Source organism: Hypanus sabinus, chromosome 7, assembly GCF_030144855.1.
Source record: "Hypanus sabinus isolate sHypSab1 chromosome 7, sHypSab1.hap1, whole genome shotgun sequence".
In the NCBI taxonomy this organism is placed as follows: Eukaryota; Metazoa; Chordata; class Chondrichthyes; order Myliobatiformes; family Dasyatidae; genus Hypanus; species Hypanus sabinus.
Window position 1 is genome coordinate 154,403,478 of NC_082712.1, and position 16,732 is coordinate 154,420,209.

At 40.8% G+C, this 16,732-nt stretch overlaps 1 protein-coding gene across 2 annotated transcripts in view; it reads left to right on the top strand.

Annotated features, from left to right (window-relative positions):
* The first annotated feature begins 4,953 nt into the window (after positions 1 to 4,953).
* alkbh3 (alkB homolog 3, alpha-ketoglutarate dependent dioxygenase) overlaps positions 4,954 to 16,732 on the top strand; it is a 75,027-nt gene continuing 63,248 nt past the window's right edge. Inside the window, exons 1-2 of one of the 2 annotated variants that reach the window (XM_059975975.1) lie at positions 4,954 to 5,061; positions 11,822 to 11,939. In XM_059975975.1, coding sequence (XP_059831958.1) covers positions 11,861 to 11,939 — 79 coding nt within the window. In that variant the 5' untranslated portion in view covers positions 4,954 to 5,061; positions 11,822 to 11,860. The remainder of the gene's footprint in view (positions 5,062 to 11,821; positions 11,940 to 16,732) is intronic. The other variant, XM_059975976.1, reaches the window with a different exon arrangement.

Below are 16,732 nucleotides of genomic sequence, written 5' to 3' on the forward strand. Positions count from 1 at the left end.
GCTGGTGGGCTTCCTTGCATGAACTGCTTGCTTCAGGTCCTTTCACAGCATTTCTATAGGATTAAGGTCAGGACATTGGCTCAGCCATTCCAAACCATGAAGTTTCTTCTTTTCAAACTATTCTGTTATTAGTTTACTCTTGTCTTTCAGATCATTGTCTTGTTGTATTATCCAACTTCTATTAAGCTTCAGGTGATGGACTGCTACCCTGAAATTTTGTCCTGTAAAATGTTTTGAATTCATTGTTCCCTCAAAGATTGCAAGCTGTCCAGGCCCTGAGGCAGCACAGCAGCCCCAAACCATGATGCTCCTTCCACCATACTTTACAGTAGGATGAGGTTTTGGTGTTGGTGTGTAGTGCCCTTTTCCCTTCAAACATAGCAATGTGCATTTCTGCCAAAAAGTTCAACTTTTGTTTCATCTGTCCACAAAACATTGTCCCAGAAGTGCTGTGCTGTCTTTTGCAAACTTGAGAAGTACAGCAATATTTCTTTTGGAGAGCAGTGGTTTCATCCATGGTGGCCTTCCATAAATATCATTCTTGTTCAATGTTTTTCTTGTAGTGGACACAGGAAAAGAGACCTTGGCATGTTCTTGAGATTTCAGCAGGTCTCTTGCTGGTACCCTTGAGTCCTCTTTCACCTCTTTTGGCACTGCACATTGCGCTCTTGGTGTAATCTTTGCAGGATACCCACTCCTAAGGAGAACAGCAGCAGTACTAAGTTTCCATCACTTGTAGACAATTTATTTTACTGTAGACTGATGAATAATCAGGTCTCTAAAAATGCTCTGTAGCCTTTTCCAGCTTCATACATCTCTACAATTCTTCTAAGGTCCTCTGAAAGTTATTTTGATTGCGGCATGGTACACATAAGCAGATCTTTCCTGAGAAGAGCTGGTTATGTCAGTAACCTGACATTCTGTGTCTTTTATATAGGGCAGGACACCTCTACAACCTACACTTTGAATCTCATCTCATTGATTGAAATACACGACTCCAAACAGCTTTTGTAAGTGGCATTACCCCAGAGGTTCACATACTTTTCCCAACAAATACATGTGATTTTGGATCATTTTTCTCAATAAATAAATGAACAAGAATAATGTTTTGTGTTATTTATTTAACTGGGTTCTCTTTATCTAGGACTTTTAGGACTTAGGTGAAGAACTGAAAACATAATAGGTCACATTTATGCAGAACTAGAGAAAATTCTACAGGATTCACAAACTTTTTTTACATCACTGTATGTAAGCCATGCTTGTCAGTGACATGCCCAGAATATGAGATTTCATTGTCAAAGAACTCACTTTTGTCTCTCTTGCATGCAGACCATACTCACTCAGACTGATAAGCACCTTACCAAGGTTCTAAAGGTGCTCTTCATCATTCTTGCCAGTCACAATGATGTCACCAAGGTAGCATTGTGTTCCTGGGATGTCTTGAGCTCTTGGTGCATTGCTCTTTGCCATATTGCTGGAGCTGATGTGACACCAAAGATGAGATGATTATCAAACAGACCTTTGTGAGTGTTGGTTGTGAGGAACTTCCTTCTTGACTCCTCAATCTCCAATTGCAAATAGGCTTGTGACAAGCCAATCTTTGAAAACCTGCCAAAGATGCAAAAATGTCTTCTGCACAGGGGATACTGCACAATATGTGGCACAGGATTGATGCTCACTTTGAGGTCCCCGCATACGTGAACAGCTCTGGCCTCCTCTTTCTTGGTCACCAGGACGATGGTTATGGCACAATTGTTCCATTCAACCTTAGAGGGACTGCGAGATGCTTCCAAGCTCTAAAGTTCAGCATCCACTTTAGATGTAGAGTGTAATTGAATTGATTTCTTAAATCCTTCACATGCATGAGGAGTAAAAACCTTTACGTCTCTGTCTAAATTTGCAATGTGTAATTTACAGTAATCTGTAATAAACAGTATGTACAACAGGACAGTCAATATAGCATAGAAGTACAATTGTATCAGCGTGAGTTAATCAGTCTGATGGCCTGGTGGAAGAAGCTGTCCTGGAGCCTGTTGATCCTGGCTCTTATGCTGCGGTAATGTTTCCCGGACGGTAGCAGATGAAACAGTTTGTTGGTGGGGTGACTTGGGTCCCCAGTGATCCTTCAGGCCCTTTTTATGCACCTGTCTCTGAAATGTCCTGAATACTGGGAAATTCACATCTACAGATGCACTGGGCTGTCTGCTCCACTCTCTATAGAGTCCTGCGATTGAGGGAAGTACAATTCCCATACCGAGCAGTGATGCAGCCAGTCAAGATGCTCTCAACTGTGCCCCTGTAGGAGGTCCTTAGGATTTAGGGACTCATACTAATTTCTTCAACCATCTGAGGTGAAAGAGGCACTGTTCTGCTTTTTTCACCACACTGCTGGTATGTACAGACCAACTGAGGAACTTAAAGCTGTTCACTCTCTCAACCCCAGATCTATTGATGTCAATAGGGGTTAACCTGTTTCCATTTCTCCTGTAATCCACAACCAGCTCCTCTGTTTCTGCAACAGTGAAGGGGGAGAAGTTGTTTTCGCGACACCACTGTGTCAGGGTGATGACTTCTTCTCTGTAGTCTGCCTCATTATCATTTGGCCAATCAATGTAGTATCATCAGCAAATTTAATTAGCAGATTGGAGCTGTGGATGGCGACACAGTCATGGGTATACAGAGAGTAAAGGAGGGGGCTTAGGACACAGCCCTGAAGAGCACCTGTGTTGAGGGTCGGGGGCAGAGGTGAGGAAGCCCACTCCTACCACCTGCCAGAGATCTGACACTGCATAAGGCACTAGGCACGTTCTGTGAAATCTCAGTGTTGCTACTTCATCCAGTTGAATTCTGGCCTTCATACCTTTGAGTTTAACAATATCTTTCTCAAAAATCCATTAACCATCTGAGCTGCAGTTTCTTGGTGATCCCACACTGAGAGCTTTGATTGAGTGCCAGTCTAGTTGGATTTTTCTCAACCATTCACTTCCAAAAAGTGCTGGCCTTCTATTTTTCAAAATATAAGGTTCTAACTGCTATGTTTTGCATCTGTGTGTCAGATTCTGTTGTCTGATTCAGTTTCACATTCAGTCACTTTATGCATTTGTTTAATTTTATGTTTGAGACTTCATGCGTGTGGATTTTTGTCTTTGGTTATGTTTTTTGTCCAGCTTGCACTCACTGTCTATGTGGCCTTGTCTGTGAAATTTTCTGCGAACTTTTGCATCATGGGAAGACTTGGAGCATTGATAAAAGTTTTGTCTTTTTGCCCCATTCAGGGACATTTTGTGCATCTCACATTCAAGACACTTTTTCTGTAGTCCGGATGCATACTTTGCTGCAAGCTCCATTGATATTGCAATGGTCAATGCCCGTTCTAAGGTTAGGTCTCTTTCAGCCAGCAGCCTCTTTTGAGCATTTGACTATGCATGCCAAATACAAGACTGTCCCTTAATGCATCAGGAAATCACAGTATTGGGAAAGTTTGCACCATTCTGCAATGTATTCAGAAATGCATTCATCCTTTGACTGGTTTCTTTTGTGAAATCTAAATCTCTCAGCCAATATCAAGTGATTTTGTAAAATTTCAACAGTTTTGTTGAGCTTCTCAGAAGTTACTAAGCTGCATAAATGATTGTACGCTTTAGCACCCATTAAGCCAAGTGTGAAGACTTTCTTTTCCTCATCCATGTTGTTAGCATTACGATACAGTTCAACCCTCTTGATATATGATTCCCAGTCCTCAATAGCACCATCAAGTTCGTCAACTTTTCCAAACTAAGGCCTTTGACACGTTATTTTCACTTTAGCTTTGCTAGCTGTGAATCTCTCACTGTGTACTGTGCACTGATATTGATGTGCCCTTTTCTAGCATCTGTGACCATCTTCTCTGTATTGGTTCACTCTTCCCTCTCGCTGTCTCTCTCCCTTCCAACGAACGGTTGGTGCATTTGGTGATATCCGCTGACATTCAGGTTCGTATTGGTCACCAATTTGTTGTGTCTGTACAACTACATTTCAAATAAAGAAAGGCACACACTTGGAGGCGAAGTTAACTTGTACATTCACTTTGCAGAGAGCAATACATCAATGCGCATGGATAAGTTATCAGTCAATAATTAGTACTAAGGGGAATCACGGTGCTAAAAGAAATAGATCCGTCCACTACACACACATTCCCCCAGCTACCCTAACAACATGCCCTCTGTCCTGGGCTACCTTTTTTTCCCACCTTCATCGGTTAATCAGTCCCTTGGGATTTAAAAAATGACTTATTTCTATTCCTGTTTTATGGGTTTCAGGTAAGCAACGAACCCAATATGGGAACCACAGGCTCTTCCATGGATAGTCGCTGTCCCATTGTCCCATATGTCTTTCTTGTCTATTTACACTTTCCCTAGTTTTCTTCTCTGTCCCTCTATAACAGCCAGTCTGTACTTCCAGCATTTGGTGCTCTCAGCATAAACCTATTCGCGATGTTGCTTATCGTCGGACTGAACAATAAATGTATAGGTATAACCAGGACAGACGTAGTTTGGATTGAGTTATGTGGAGACGCTAAATGAATAAGTTGCAGAATAAGAAAACAAATGTTCTGCTTTTAATTTTGCAAAAGTTCTAAGACTGTTCTTTACTTTCCTGAACTGCATCGTTTAGAAATTGACTACCTTTCCTCACTGCACCAAAACCGAATCTTTTCACACTTTCGCTCTACTCTTTCTTTTATCTCCTCCCTCTTTTATGCTTCTTCCACCTGTTTTTTTCTCCTGTTTTCGTATTCATTTCAGACCGTGTTGCTTCCCGCCTATCCTCCACACGTACATCCTGTTGACAGTTCCCATTCTCGGTTGATCCTCGGTTTAAAAGCGACACACGGTCCTTTCGCGAGCGGGTGTCAGGTGGGAACGATTTACTGGGTCTCCTCTGTGCTGGATCCGGCCGGATTCGGAACTGTGACACACCGGAAGTCCGACTGTGAGGTTGGTGAAGTCTGTGTGGGGGAAGAGGGCGGAGTGAAAGTGATATCAGGGAGAAATGGAGTTAATGCGGGAAAGTGTTACTGTGGTAAGAGATCTACTACGATCTTATCAATCGGTGGAGTGGAGCAAGGGGGTCATTTAACTTCCTCCTGATATATTTCTTGTGCCTTATCATTTTCCGAGTAAACGACGAGACCTCCCAAAACAACCATGAATACCCAACTATCTACACCGCAATTTTAGTAGCAACTTGCGTGAAGCTTCTCAAAGCAACCAAAAGACCTCCTCCCTCCCCCCCTCCCACACACACACACACGCACACACACTTTACAAATAGAATGTTTTTTCTGCACACACTAAATGCTGGGGGGAAAAGATCAGCAGGTCAGGCAGCATCAGTGGAAAAGAGTAAGTTTCAGGCCGAGACCCATCTTCAGGACTGGAGAAAAACGACGAAAGCCAGAGTAAGAAGGTGGAGGGAGGGGAGGAAGAAATACAAGGTACACGTAGTAGGTGATAGGTGAAACCAGGAGAGGGGAACGGGTAAAGTGGAGAGCTGGGAAGTCGATTGGTGAAAGAGATATCAGGTGCTGGAGAAGGATGAATCTATGAGGACAGAAGGCCATGGAAGAAGGGGAAGGGTGAGGATCATTAGAAGGAGTTGATTGGCAGATAAGGAGACAAGGTGAGATAAGGAAATGGGAATGTGTTGTTTGGATTTCCAGAATCTGCAGATTTTCTCATGTTGCTGATAAGATATTTTCTCCCTCCACACCCAGGGCCCCTGACTCTGAGCACATCCCCTGTTCAGAGAGAGGCTCCCCCATTGTTTTAAAAAAAAGCACATCCCCATTGCTTAAAAAAGGAGCACATCCCCATCTTCATAACATCTAGTGGAGGCGGGCAGGGTAGGGAAGCTGCTCATCATAATTGTCAGAAATATGGCCCTGCCTGTTAAAAAATGAAGTCTCTAGGGAGATGCAGGGAACAGAGACATATCGAGTGATACAGGAAAATGGTGCAAAGGTAGTATTACTGAAAGGTGATGTATGCTTTGAGAGGTCAAATGGCTTACTATTCCTTTTATTTTTTCACATGACAATTGAGAGAATGTGGCCTTTCATTTAAAAAGAAAGACTGTGGGATTGCTAGGTTTGCCATCCTTGGGACAAGGGTGGCTGACGAGGAAGACTTGATAAAAAGTTACAAAATTATTAAAGTTATTGATGGAGTAGATAAAAACAAAGATTTATCCTTAGCAGAGGGTGAAAGGGATATCACTTAGATGAATCTGAGGAATGTTACATAATTAACCTGCCCAGGCGTGTACTTACTAGAAATCAGGAATGAGAATTGATGGCACTGAATAGTACAAATTTCATTTAGGGCAGGACAAGGTAGAAGCAGAGTTGAAGTTTCCTCTGGCAAGAATGTATAGAACAATCATGATGAAAGATTTGGCATGCGGGAAAACTAAGTCTTCACTCAGTGAAACACAGTCCAAAACTGCTGTGAGGGCTTGGCCATTGAAAACATTCAGACCAAGGATTGATGGATTTTTATATACTAATGGAATCGGGAAATTGTATTAAAGATAAAGATTAATTTTATTTGTCACATGTACATTGAAACATCAAAGCTTACAGTGAAATGTGTTGTTTTGTGTCAATGATCTACAGTCTGAGGATTGCCAGTGCCAACAAAGCATGCTCACAACTCACTAACCTTAACCATATGCCTTTAGAACGTGGGAGGAAGACAGCACCTCAAAGAAATCCATGCAGTTGCAGGGAGAACATACACACTCCTTACAGGTAGCAGCAGGAATTGAACCCCAACTGGTGATCGCAGGCATTGCAAAGTGATTGCACTCAACACTGCACTATCTTGCCTACCCAACAGTGCATATCAGAGGTGAGAAATGGAACAAAATTGCATTGAAGGAAATAAAAGTCAGCCATGATAATGCTGACTGACGGCACAGCTACAAGGGGTTGAGTAGCCTCCTCTTCCTAGCTCTTATATTCAATAGAAGTGCAGATTTACTAAAGGCTTATTTGTGCTACTGAAGTATGAATTAGTAGATCCGCTGCCCTGAGCCCATTCATAGTCTCAGGCAATGTACCTAGTAAGCAGGCAGCAGCTGATTCTGTGCAGTGTGCTGTAGGTTAAGCTTCAGTGATATTTCTATGGTTGTTAGTGCTTCCAGACACCAGCATATGTAGAACCAACAATGATGGGTAAATGGACCGTGCCGCCCACTGGAAAGATTCATTTTTACCAGGCTTTCATGGCAACAGTCTTGGCAAATGTTGTAAGCAATTTACTGGCTGTGTAATGCCCCACTTCAGTAACATTAACAGAGCACATTTCTTAACAATACAATTAGCCCTGCTGTTTTACATGCAATTTGCTTGAGAATTTCTAAACTATATCTCAAGAGTTCATCTTTTGGCATCTGCAGGTTTCTGTTATCACCACTTATAAACATTCAAAGTACATTCCCCTTTTGGACCATATCCCCCCTCCCCCCACTTATACCCTTCCTCTGTGTTGGCTTTTGGCACCATTTAGATGTGGCATTCTCTTTGTATTTTGATTTTCACAATGGTAAATAACATCAGTGATGAATTCACATAAAAATGGCTTTCAGTCCAGATTTGAGCAGTGAGTAATGATCTTCATTGATTATAGTTCTTTCCACCAACTCTATTTGAAAGCCACCATGTGTTTCTTTGTCATCAGTTTTTCATTTTTGAGGCTGAATTTGACTTAAACTTTTGACCAAATAGACACTTTTCTTTAACCTAGGTAATGAATGTAAGAACCTATGTAATGAGGCCTCTTCCCACACTGGCCTCATTTCATCATTTCCTGAAACCTAGTAATTTTACACTGGACTAAACTTTTTAATTGCTTTTCTAGCCTTCAGTGTGATCTATTCATAATTCAGCTTTCCCTGTTTCAAGTCTGATCAAGTCCTACTCAACCACTATATCAATGCACAGTGTTGATTTAAAATTTCTCAGCCTTGTTTACAAATATCTCCCTGATTTTAGCCTCTCTGTCTTGGAAACTTTTCATCTTACAACCCAGTAAGATCCTCACATTTTGGTCTTTTGCTTGATGCCACTTTTACTCACTGTAGCATTAGTGATCATAAATTCAGTTGCTTGGATCCAAGATTATAAAGTTTTCTTCCTCAAAGATTCAAAGTACATTTATTGTCAATGTATAAATTATACAACCTTGAGATTTGTCATCTTATAGGCAACCACGAAGCAAGAAACCTAAAAGAATCCAATTTAAAGAAAAAGAAAGGCCAACACCCAATGTGCAGAGAAAGAGGGAAAAAAACCACAAATCATACAACCAACAGAAGCAAGCAACAGCATTCTAAACCAAACTGAGCTCGTAGACCAAAATCCCTGGAGGAGCCAGAGTAGGCCCAAAACCTCAGTGTCAAGTTCAAATAGCAGGGCAAGCTGCTACGAAATGTGTAACAGCGGAAACAGACTCTCAGCCTCAGTGCCGTGGGGAGAGAAGTGAATGTCGCAGGGAGAGCGAGTGAAATTGGCCCAACCCTCACCTTTGGTCCCACAAATACCCAGTTCTACTTTAATTTGTTCATATCCCTGCCCTAGTTTTGCATGACATAAGAACATAAGAAATAGGAGCAAGAGTAAGCCATCTGGCCCATCAAGCCTGCCCCGCCATTCAAAAAGATCATGGCTAATCTGTCAGTAAACTCAGCTCCATCTACCTGCCTTTTCCCCATAACCCTTAATTCCCCTTCTATGTAAAAATCTATCTAACTGTATATTAAATACATTTAGTGAAGAAGCCTTAACTGCTTCCCTGGGCAGAGAATTTCACAAATTCACTACTCTCTGGGAAAAACAGTTTCTCCTCATCTCCGTCCTAAATCTTCTCCCCTGAATCTTAAGGCAATGTCCCCTAGTTCTAGTCTCACCTACCAATGGAAACAACTTTCCTACTTCAATCTTATCTATCCCTTTCAAAATTTTGTATGTTTCTATAAGATCCCCTCTCATTCTCCTGAATTCCAGAGAGTATAGTCCCAAGCAACTCAATCTCTCCTCATAAGTTAATCCCTTCATCTCTGGAATCAACCTGGTGAACCTCCTCTGTACTGCCTTCAGAGCCAGTATATCCTTCCTCAAGTATGGAGACCAGAACTGCACACAGTATGCAGGTGCGGTCTTATTAGTACCCTGTATAGTTGCAGCATGACTTCCCAGCTCTTGAATTCAATCCCTCTAGCAATGAAGGCCAACATTCCATTTGCCTTCTTAATAACCTGTTGTACCTGAAAGCCAACTTTTTGCGATTCATGCACAAGTCCCTCAGCACAACAGCATGCTGCAATCTTTCACCTTTTAAATAATAATCTGCTCTTCTATTATTCCTTCCAAAGTGGATGGTCTTGCATTTACCAGCGTTGTATTCCACCTGCCAGACCTTAGCCCACTCACTTAACCTATCTATATCCCTCTGCAGTCTCTTTACATCCATTTGCTTTTCCACTTAGTTTAGTGTCATCAGCAAATTTAGCTGACTACACTCAGTCCCCTCTTCCAAATCATCAATGTAAATAGTAATGTAAACAGCTGCAGCACCAGCCCCTGCGGCACCCCACTCACCACTGACTGCCAACCAGAGAAACACCCATTTATACCAACTCTCTGCCTTCTATTGGTTAACCAATCCACTATTCATCCTAATACACTTCCTCTGCCTCCATGCATCAGTATCTTGGACGGCACCTTGTTGAACGCCTTCTGGAATTCCAAGTATACGGCATCCACCTGTTCCCCTCAGTCCACTGAACTTATTATGTCTTTGAAGAACTCCAGTAAGTTTGTCAAACAGGACCTGCCCTTTCTGAATCCATGCTGCGTCTGTCTAATGAAACGACTCCTTTCTAAATGCTTTGCTATTTCTTCCTTAATGACAGCTTCAAGCATTTTCCCGACTTCAGATGTTAAGCTAACTGGCTTATAGTTGCCCGTCTTTTGCCTACATCCTTTCTTTAAAAAAAGCGTGACATTTACTGTCTTCCAGTCCGCCGGGGTCTGCCCAGAGTCTAGAGAATTTTGGTAAATTATTACTAACGCATCTACTATAACCTCCGCCAATTCTGTCAGCACCCTGGGATGCATCCCATTAGGACCGGGGACTTAGCTAACTTTAGGCCCTCTAGTTTGGTCATCACTATCTCTAGTGCCAGTGATTTTATCAAGGTCCTTTACATCGTACCTTTTGGGATGATTTGCTATATTTTTTAGCTTCATTCAGCTCAACACTGAATTGACTCACTTTCAAAGACCTATTTACACTTTTTATTATTTTTGCACAACTTCCTTTCTTTTGCATATTAGTTGTTTGTTAGCCTTTGTTATTTATAGTTTTCTCGTAAATTCTATTGTATGTCTTTATTTTCCTATAAATTCCTGCAAGAAAATGAATCTCAAGGTAGTATGTGGTGACATACACTCAGTGGCCACTTTATTAAGTACAGCCGGCCCTCCTTATCCTCAGGGGATTGGTTCCAGGACTCCCTGCAGATACCAAAAGACGCAGATGCTCAAGTCCCTTATTTAACCTGTCTCAGTGCGGTGGTCTTTAGGAACCAGCGGAACCCCGGACTTTATTTAACGTCTCAGTGCGGTGGACATTAGGACCTGACGGTGAGCTCTGAATCCACAGTGTTTCTGTTCACGAAAATAATCATGATCAGGATTGAAAATAAGGTGGAAGTAATAAAGTGGTCAGAAAAAGGTGAAATGCCATCGGTCATTGGAAAAGCGTTAGGCGACAGTCGGTCAACGATCGGAACAATTTTAATGGAGCATGTGAAGGCCCTGCCCTGATGAGAGCTACAATTATTACTAAGCAACGCAGTGGTTTAATTATTGAAATGCATATGTTTTTAAGTGTTATATGCATAGAAAGGTGAAATATGCACTATATACTAAGAAAAAAGTCCGACTAACTGACGGTAAATAATACCTGATGAACCTGTTCCGACTTCAAATCTGACTTAAGGATGGACTCAGGAATGGAACTCATTTATAACCCAGGGACTGCCTGTACTTTTAAGTAATTTCTTGATTACTTATAATACCTAATACAATGTAAATACTAAGTAAATAATTGTTGTACTGTATTGTTTAGGGAATAATGACAAGAAAAATTAGTCTGTACATGCTCAAACAATGAGTGCTGGAGAGAGAACCTTTGGGTTTTTCCAATCCGTGGTTGGTTGAATCTGCGGATAAGGAGGACCGACTGTACACCTGTACACTGCTCATTAATGTAAACAGCCAATCATGTGACAGCAACTCAATGCTTAAAAGTATACAGACATGGTGAAAAGGTTCAGTAGTTGCTCAGATCAAACAGCGGAATAGGGAAGAAATGTGATCTAAGTGACTTTGGTCATGGAATGATTGTTGCTGCCAGGCAGGGTGGTTTCAGTATCTCAGAAACCACTGATCTCCTGGGATTTTCACACACAATAGTTTCTAGAGTTTACAGAGAATGGTGTGAAAAATGAAAAAAAATCCAGTGAGAGGCAGCTCTGTGCTCAAAAATGCCTTATTGATGAGAAAGGTCAAAGGAGAATGGCCAGACTGCTTAATAACCAAGTGTTGTGCTGAAGAGGATCTCTGAATGCACAACACGTCAATCCTTGAAATGGACTGGCTATAACAACAGAAAACCATTTACATACACTCAGTGGGCACTGAGCATATATGTATTTTGATAATAAATTTACTTTGAACAAAAAATGCTGTTTTTCTGAGCTTGTGCTCTTATAGTTTAGATTGCTATGACAGCGAAGAAGTGAGACAAACAACATGGCAGACAAAAGACAGCGGGCAAGACTGCAGGGTTCATGGGCAGGCCACAGCAAGACTGCAGCAACCACATTTCAAGGTATGGTATCAAAAATATTTTTCTTAAGAATTGAAGCAGAAATTAGTATTGGTGATTTAATGGAGAAATCAAAGTGTATAGCAGTATACATATCTGAATGAATTAGGGAATTGTGATTTTACAAGAGCTTATTGATTGAATAATCTGAGTTGCACTCTGTATCTGATCCACTCTGCCCCTATTGCCTTCAGTCAGTACTTATTAAAAAAAATATTAAATAGAGATCAGCAGTTATTGAGATACTTAATAGTGTGGAATCTTAATAGTAAACAAGTCTTGAGTTGTTACAATTGAAGTTGTGTTTACAGTGCATTAGGATTTGCTGCAATGTGGGTTTTGCAGCCTGAGGGCCCATTGTATTGGGTTCTGACTGCAGGTGCTGGAAATTCAGAACAGCACACACACAATGCTGGAAAACCTCAGCAGGTCCGGCAGCATCTATGGAGGAAGATAAACGCTGACTGTACATTTGGCTCAAAACTTTGTTTCTCACCATAGATGCTGCCTGATCTGCTGGATTCCTCCAGCATTTTGCATGTATTGGATTCTGAGCTGTGTTGCTCATATTTGTATCTTGGTATCAGCTGGTAGAAGGGGATGATTAGTTCCTTTTAAGTTCCTCCTCTTTCCACATGTTCCCTATGGCTTAAGGACATAAATTGCCAGAATGACGCTATCACTTACAGTAATTATTATAATGAGCCAAGGATGGAACGAGCACATTTCTTAACAGTCATAATACCATAGGAGCAGAATTAGGCCATTTGGCACATCGAGCCTGCTACACCATTCCATGGTTGATTTATTATCCCTCTCAACCCCATTCTCATGTCTTCTACCCATAACCTTTGATGCCCTGATTAATTAAGAACTTAGCAACCTCTTCCTTAAATGTACCCAATGACTGGGCTTGCACAGCTGTCTGTGGCACTGAATTCCACAGATTCACCACCCTCTGCTTAAAGAAATTTTTTCTCATCTCTGTTCTAAATGGATATCCTTCAATTCTGAGGCTGTGTCCTCTGGTCCTAGACTCCCCTAATATAGGAAACGTCCTCTCCACATCCGCTACTTTTTGGCCTTTCAAAACTTGCTAGGTTTCAATGAGATTTCCACCCCCCCCCCAACATTCTTTTAAACTCTAGTGAATGCAGGCCGAGGGGTATCAAACGCTCTTCATATACATACATATGGACTTTAGACTGGTTAAGGAAAAAGCAAATTTAAGAGTTAAAATTCCTGACATTTCAAGATAAATCTGTCAATCCTGTGCAAACAGCCCAAAAGATGTCTATTTTGATTTTTTCCTTTCAGTAAATTAAATAATTGTGACATCAATTCCTTCTTGTGCAGTTAGTGCAGGAGCAATATAACTTTTTCATTTTGGCTTTAGGATAACACAAATACAATTATATACAATGGATTCTAGTTAATTGAAGCACATCAGAACCAGTATATTTTGGCCCAATTAAGTGTCTGCTTCAATCGGCCAAAGTTTCATGGAAATAGTTAGAAAGATATATAAAAAAAATACAAACCACTATTTAATTGTGTAACAAGTTTTGCATTTAAATAAAATAAAGAACAAATGAGAACACTATCAATGCTACCACAGTACTATGAAACTGTATCAGTCCCAGTAGTTATTGAGAGAGGAATTCATTCGGAGTATGCAGCCATGCCTTTTTGATTGACTAAATGAACAAAATCGGCGCAGACCTGTAGTGTAGATAATAGACTACCTTCATACAATTCTATCAACAATTGCGTCCTCCACATTTTCATTTGCATTGTAACATTCAAGATGATTGTCGATACCTTCAAATTTTTCGTAGTCCCTAATTTATTGAAGTAGTGAAAACATTTCATTTTTTTTCTCCTGGCCATTTCTGACATCTTAATGCCTGAATGCTTGAAACTGCAGTGAGGAAAACAGTTTTGAATTGTTTTTACTGCTCATTTCTTGACAACTATCAGTGACAAAAATTACAAATCACAAGATGCTATGTAAAAAATGTTCTGTCTGACCACGGAGTAAGATCTAACAGACACCCAAGTGCATGCACCTGACTCTAGTTAGAAACTGTTTGGCAACAATCTCCAGCCCCAATTAAATGGCATAGTGTCCCAAACAAAAAAGGGAATTCTGGTTAGTTTCTTGATTAGCTTTGCTTTTTAAGATTTGTCCCAAATAAGTGTCTGCTTTGAGTAGCTGAAGCTCCAATTAACTGGAATCCATTGTATCTTGAAGAAAACAATAGATGAATACACAATCCAGTATTAGATCAGAAGTGGAGAGAGTGAGCAGTTTCAAGTTCCTGGGTGTCAAGATCTCTGAGAGATTAATGTGGTCCCAACATATCGATACAGCTATAAAGAAGATAAGAAAGTAATTATACTTCATTAGGAGTTTGAAGAGATTAGTATGCCAACAAAAACTCTCAAAACTTATATAGATATACCATGGAGAGCCTTCTGACAGGTTGCATTACTGTCTGCTATGGGGGAGCTACTGCACAGTACCGAAAGATGCTGCAGAAGGTTGTAAATTTAATCAGCTCCATTATGGGTACTAGCCTACAAAGTACCCAGGACATCTTCAAGGAATGGTATCTCAGAAAGGCAGCGTCCATTATTCAGGAGCTCCAGCACCCAGGGCATGCCCTTTTCTCACTGTTACCATCAGGTAGAAGGTACAGAAGCCTGAAGGCACACACTCAGCGATTCATGGACAGCTTCTTCCCCTCCGCCATCTGATTCCTAAATGGTCACTGAAGCTATGGACACTACCTCACTTTTTTTAAATATACAGAATTTCTATTTTTGCACATTTAAAAAAAATCTATTCAATATACATAATTGATTTACTTGTTTATTATGTTTTATTTTACTTTTTTTCACGCTCTCTACTAGATTATGTATTGCATTGAACTGCTGCTATTAAGTTAACAAATGTCACTCACAAGTTGGTGATTCTGGTTCTGATTGTGACTCTAATCCAAATGATTCAAAAGTGTATTTTCTGTTGACTTGTTTGTAACATAGTGAAGTTCAAAATTCAAAGTAAATTTATTATTAAACTGCATGTACAGTGTCTATAAAAGTAGTTGCCTGCTTAGAAGTTTTCATGTTTTATTGTTTTACAGCACTGAATCACAGTGGATTTAATGTGGCTTTTTTAATGCTAATCAACAGAAAAAGAATTTTTCCGTGTCAAAAGTGAAAGCAAATTTCTACAAATTTGTCTGTAGTTATTACAATTATTAAACACAAAATAATTGAACACAAAATTACTCACCCCTTTCAAGTCAGTATTTAGTAAATGCACCTTTGGCAGCAATTACAGCCTTGAGTCTGTGCAGATAGGTCTCTATCAGCTTTGCACATCTGGGCATTGCAGTTTTTTCCCATTCTTCTTTACAAGATTGCTCAAGCTCTGTCAGATTCCATGAGGATCATGAGTGAATGGCTCTTTTCAAGTCTAGCCACAAATTCTCAATTGGTTTAAGGTCTGGACTCTGACTTGGCCACATCAGTACCCACTGTCAGAGGTTGACTGTGTTGTTAAGAAGGCCTTCATCAACCGTGGGATTGAGTTCAAGAGCCGTGAGGTAATGTTAAAGCTATACAATACCTTAATTAGACCCCACTTGGAGTACTGTGTTCAGTTCTGGTCACCTCACTACAGGAAGGATATGGAAACTATAGAGAGAGTGCGGAGGAAATTTACAAGAATGTTGCCAGGATTGGAGGGTGTACCTTATAAGAATAGGTTGAGTGAACTTGGCCCTTTCTTCTTGAAGCAACGTAGGATGAAAGGTGACCTGATAGAGGTGTATATGATAATGAGAGGCATTGATTGGGTGGATAGCCAGAGGGTTTTTCCCAGGGCTGAAATGGCTAACACAAGGGGGCACAGTTTTAAGGTGCTTGGAAGTAGGTACAAGGGGGATGTCAGAGGTAAGTTTTTTTTTACATAGAGAGTGGTGGGTGTGGTGGAATGCACTGCCAGTGACAGTGGTAGAGGTGGATTCAATATGGTCTTTTAAGAGACTCTTAAATAGGTACATGGAGCTTAGAAAAATAGAGGGCTATGCAGTAAGGAAATTCTAGGTAGTTTCTCGGGTAGGTTACATGGTCAGCACAACATTGTGGACTGAAGGGTCTGTAATGTTCTGTAGATTTTTATGATTCTATGATGATTAACTTTGTTGTTTTGAAGCTATTCTTGTGTAGCTTTGGCTTTATGCTTGGGGTCATTGTCTTGCTGGAACACAAATCTTCTCCCAAGTTGCAGTTCTCTTGCAGACTGCATCAGGTTTTCCTCCAGGATTTGCCTGTATTTTGCTGCATTCATTTTACCCTCTACCATCACAAGCCTTCCAGGGCCTGCTGCAGTGAAACATCCCTACAACATGATGCAGCTACCACTATGCTTCACAGTAGGGATGGTGTGTTTTTGATGATGTGTAGTGCTTGGCTTATGCCAAACATAGCATTTAGTCTAATGCCCAAAAAGCTGAATTTTGGTTTCATCAGACCACAAATCCTTCTTCCAGCTGACTTCAGAGTCGCCCACATACCCTCTGGCAAACTCTGACTGAGATTTCTTGTGAGTTTTTTTCAACAGTGTAAATCGTCAATATATGCCCCAGTATTCTTCAAGCCTTGAATCACAGAGTTTATCATACGTTGGAATGCACCAGGGGTATTTTTCATCCCAAAAGGCATCACGTTATACTCGTACAACCCCGAGGTGGTGACGAATGCCGATATCTCTTGAGCCCTATCAG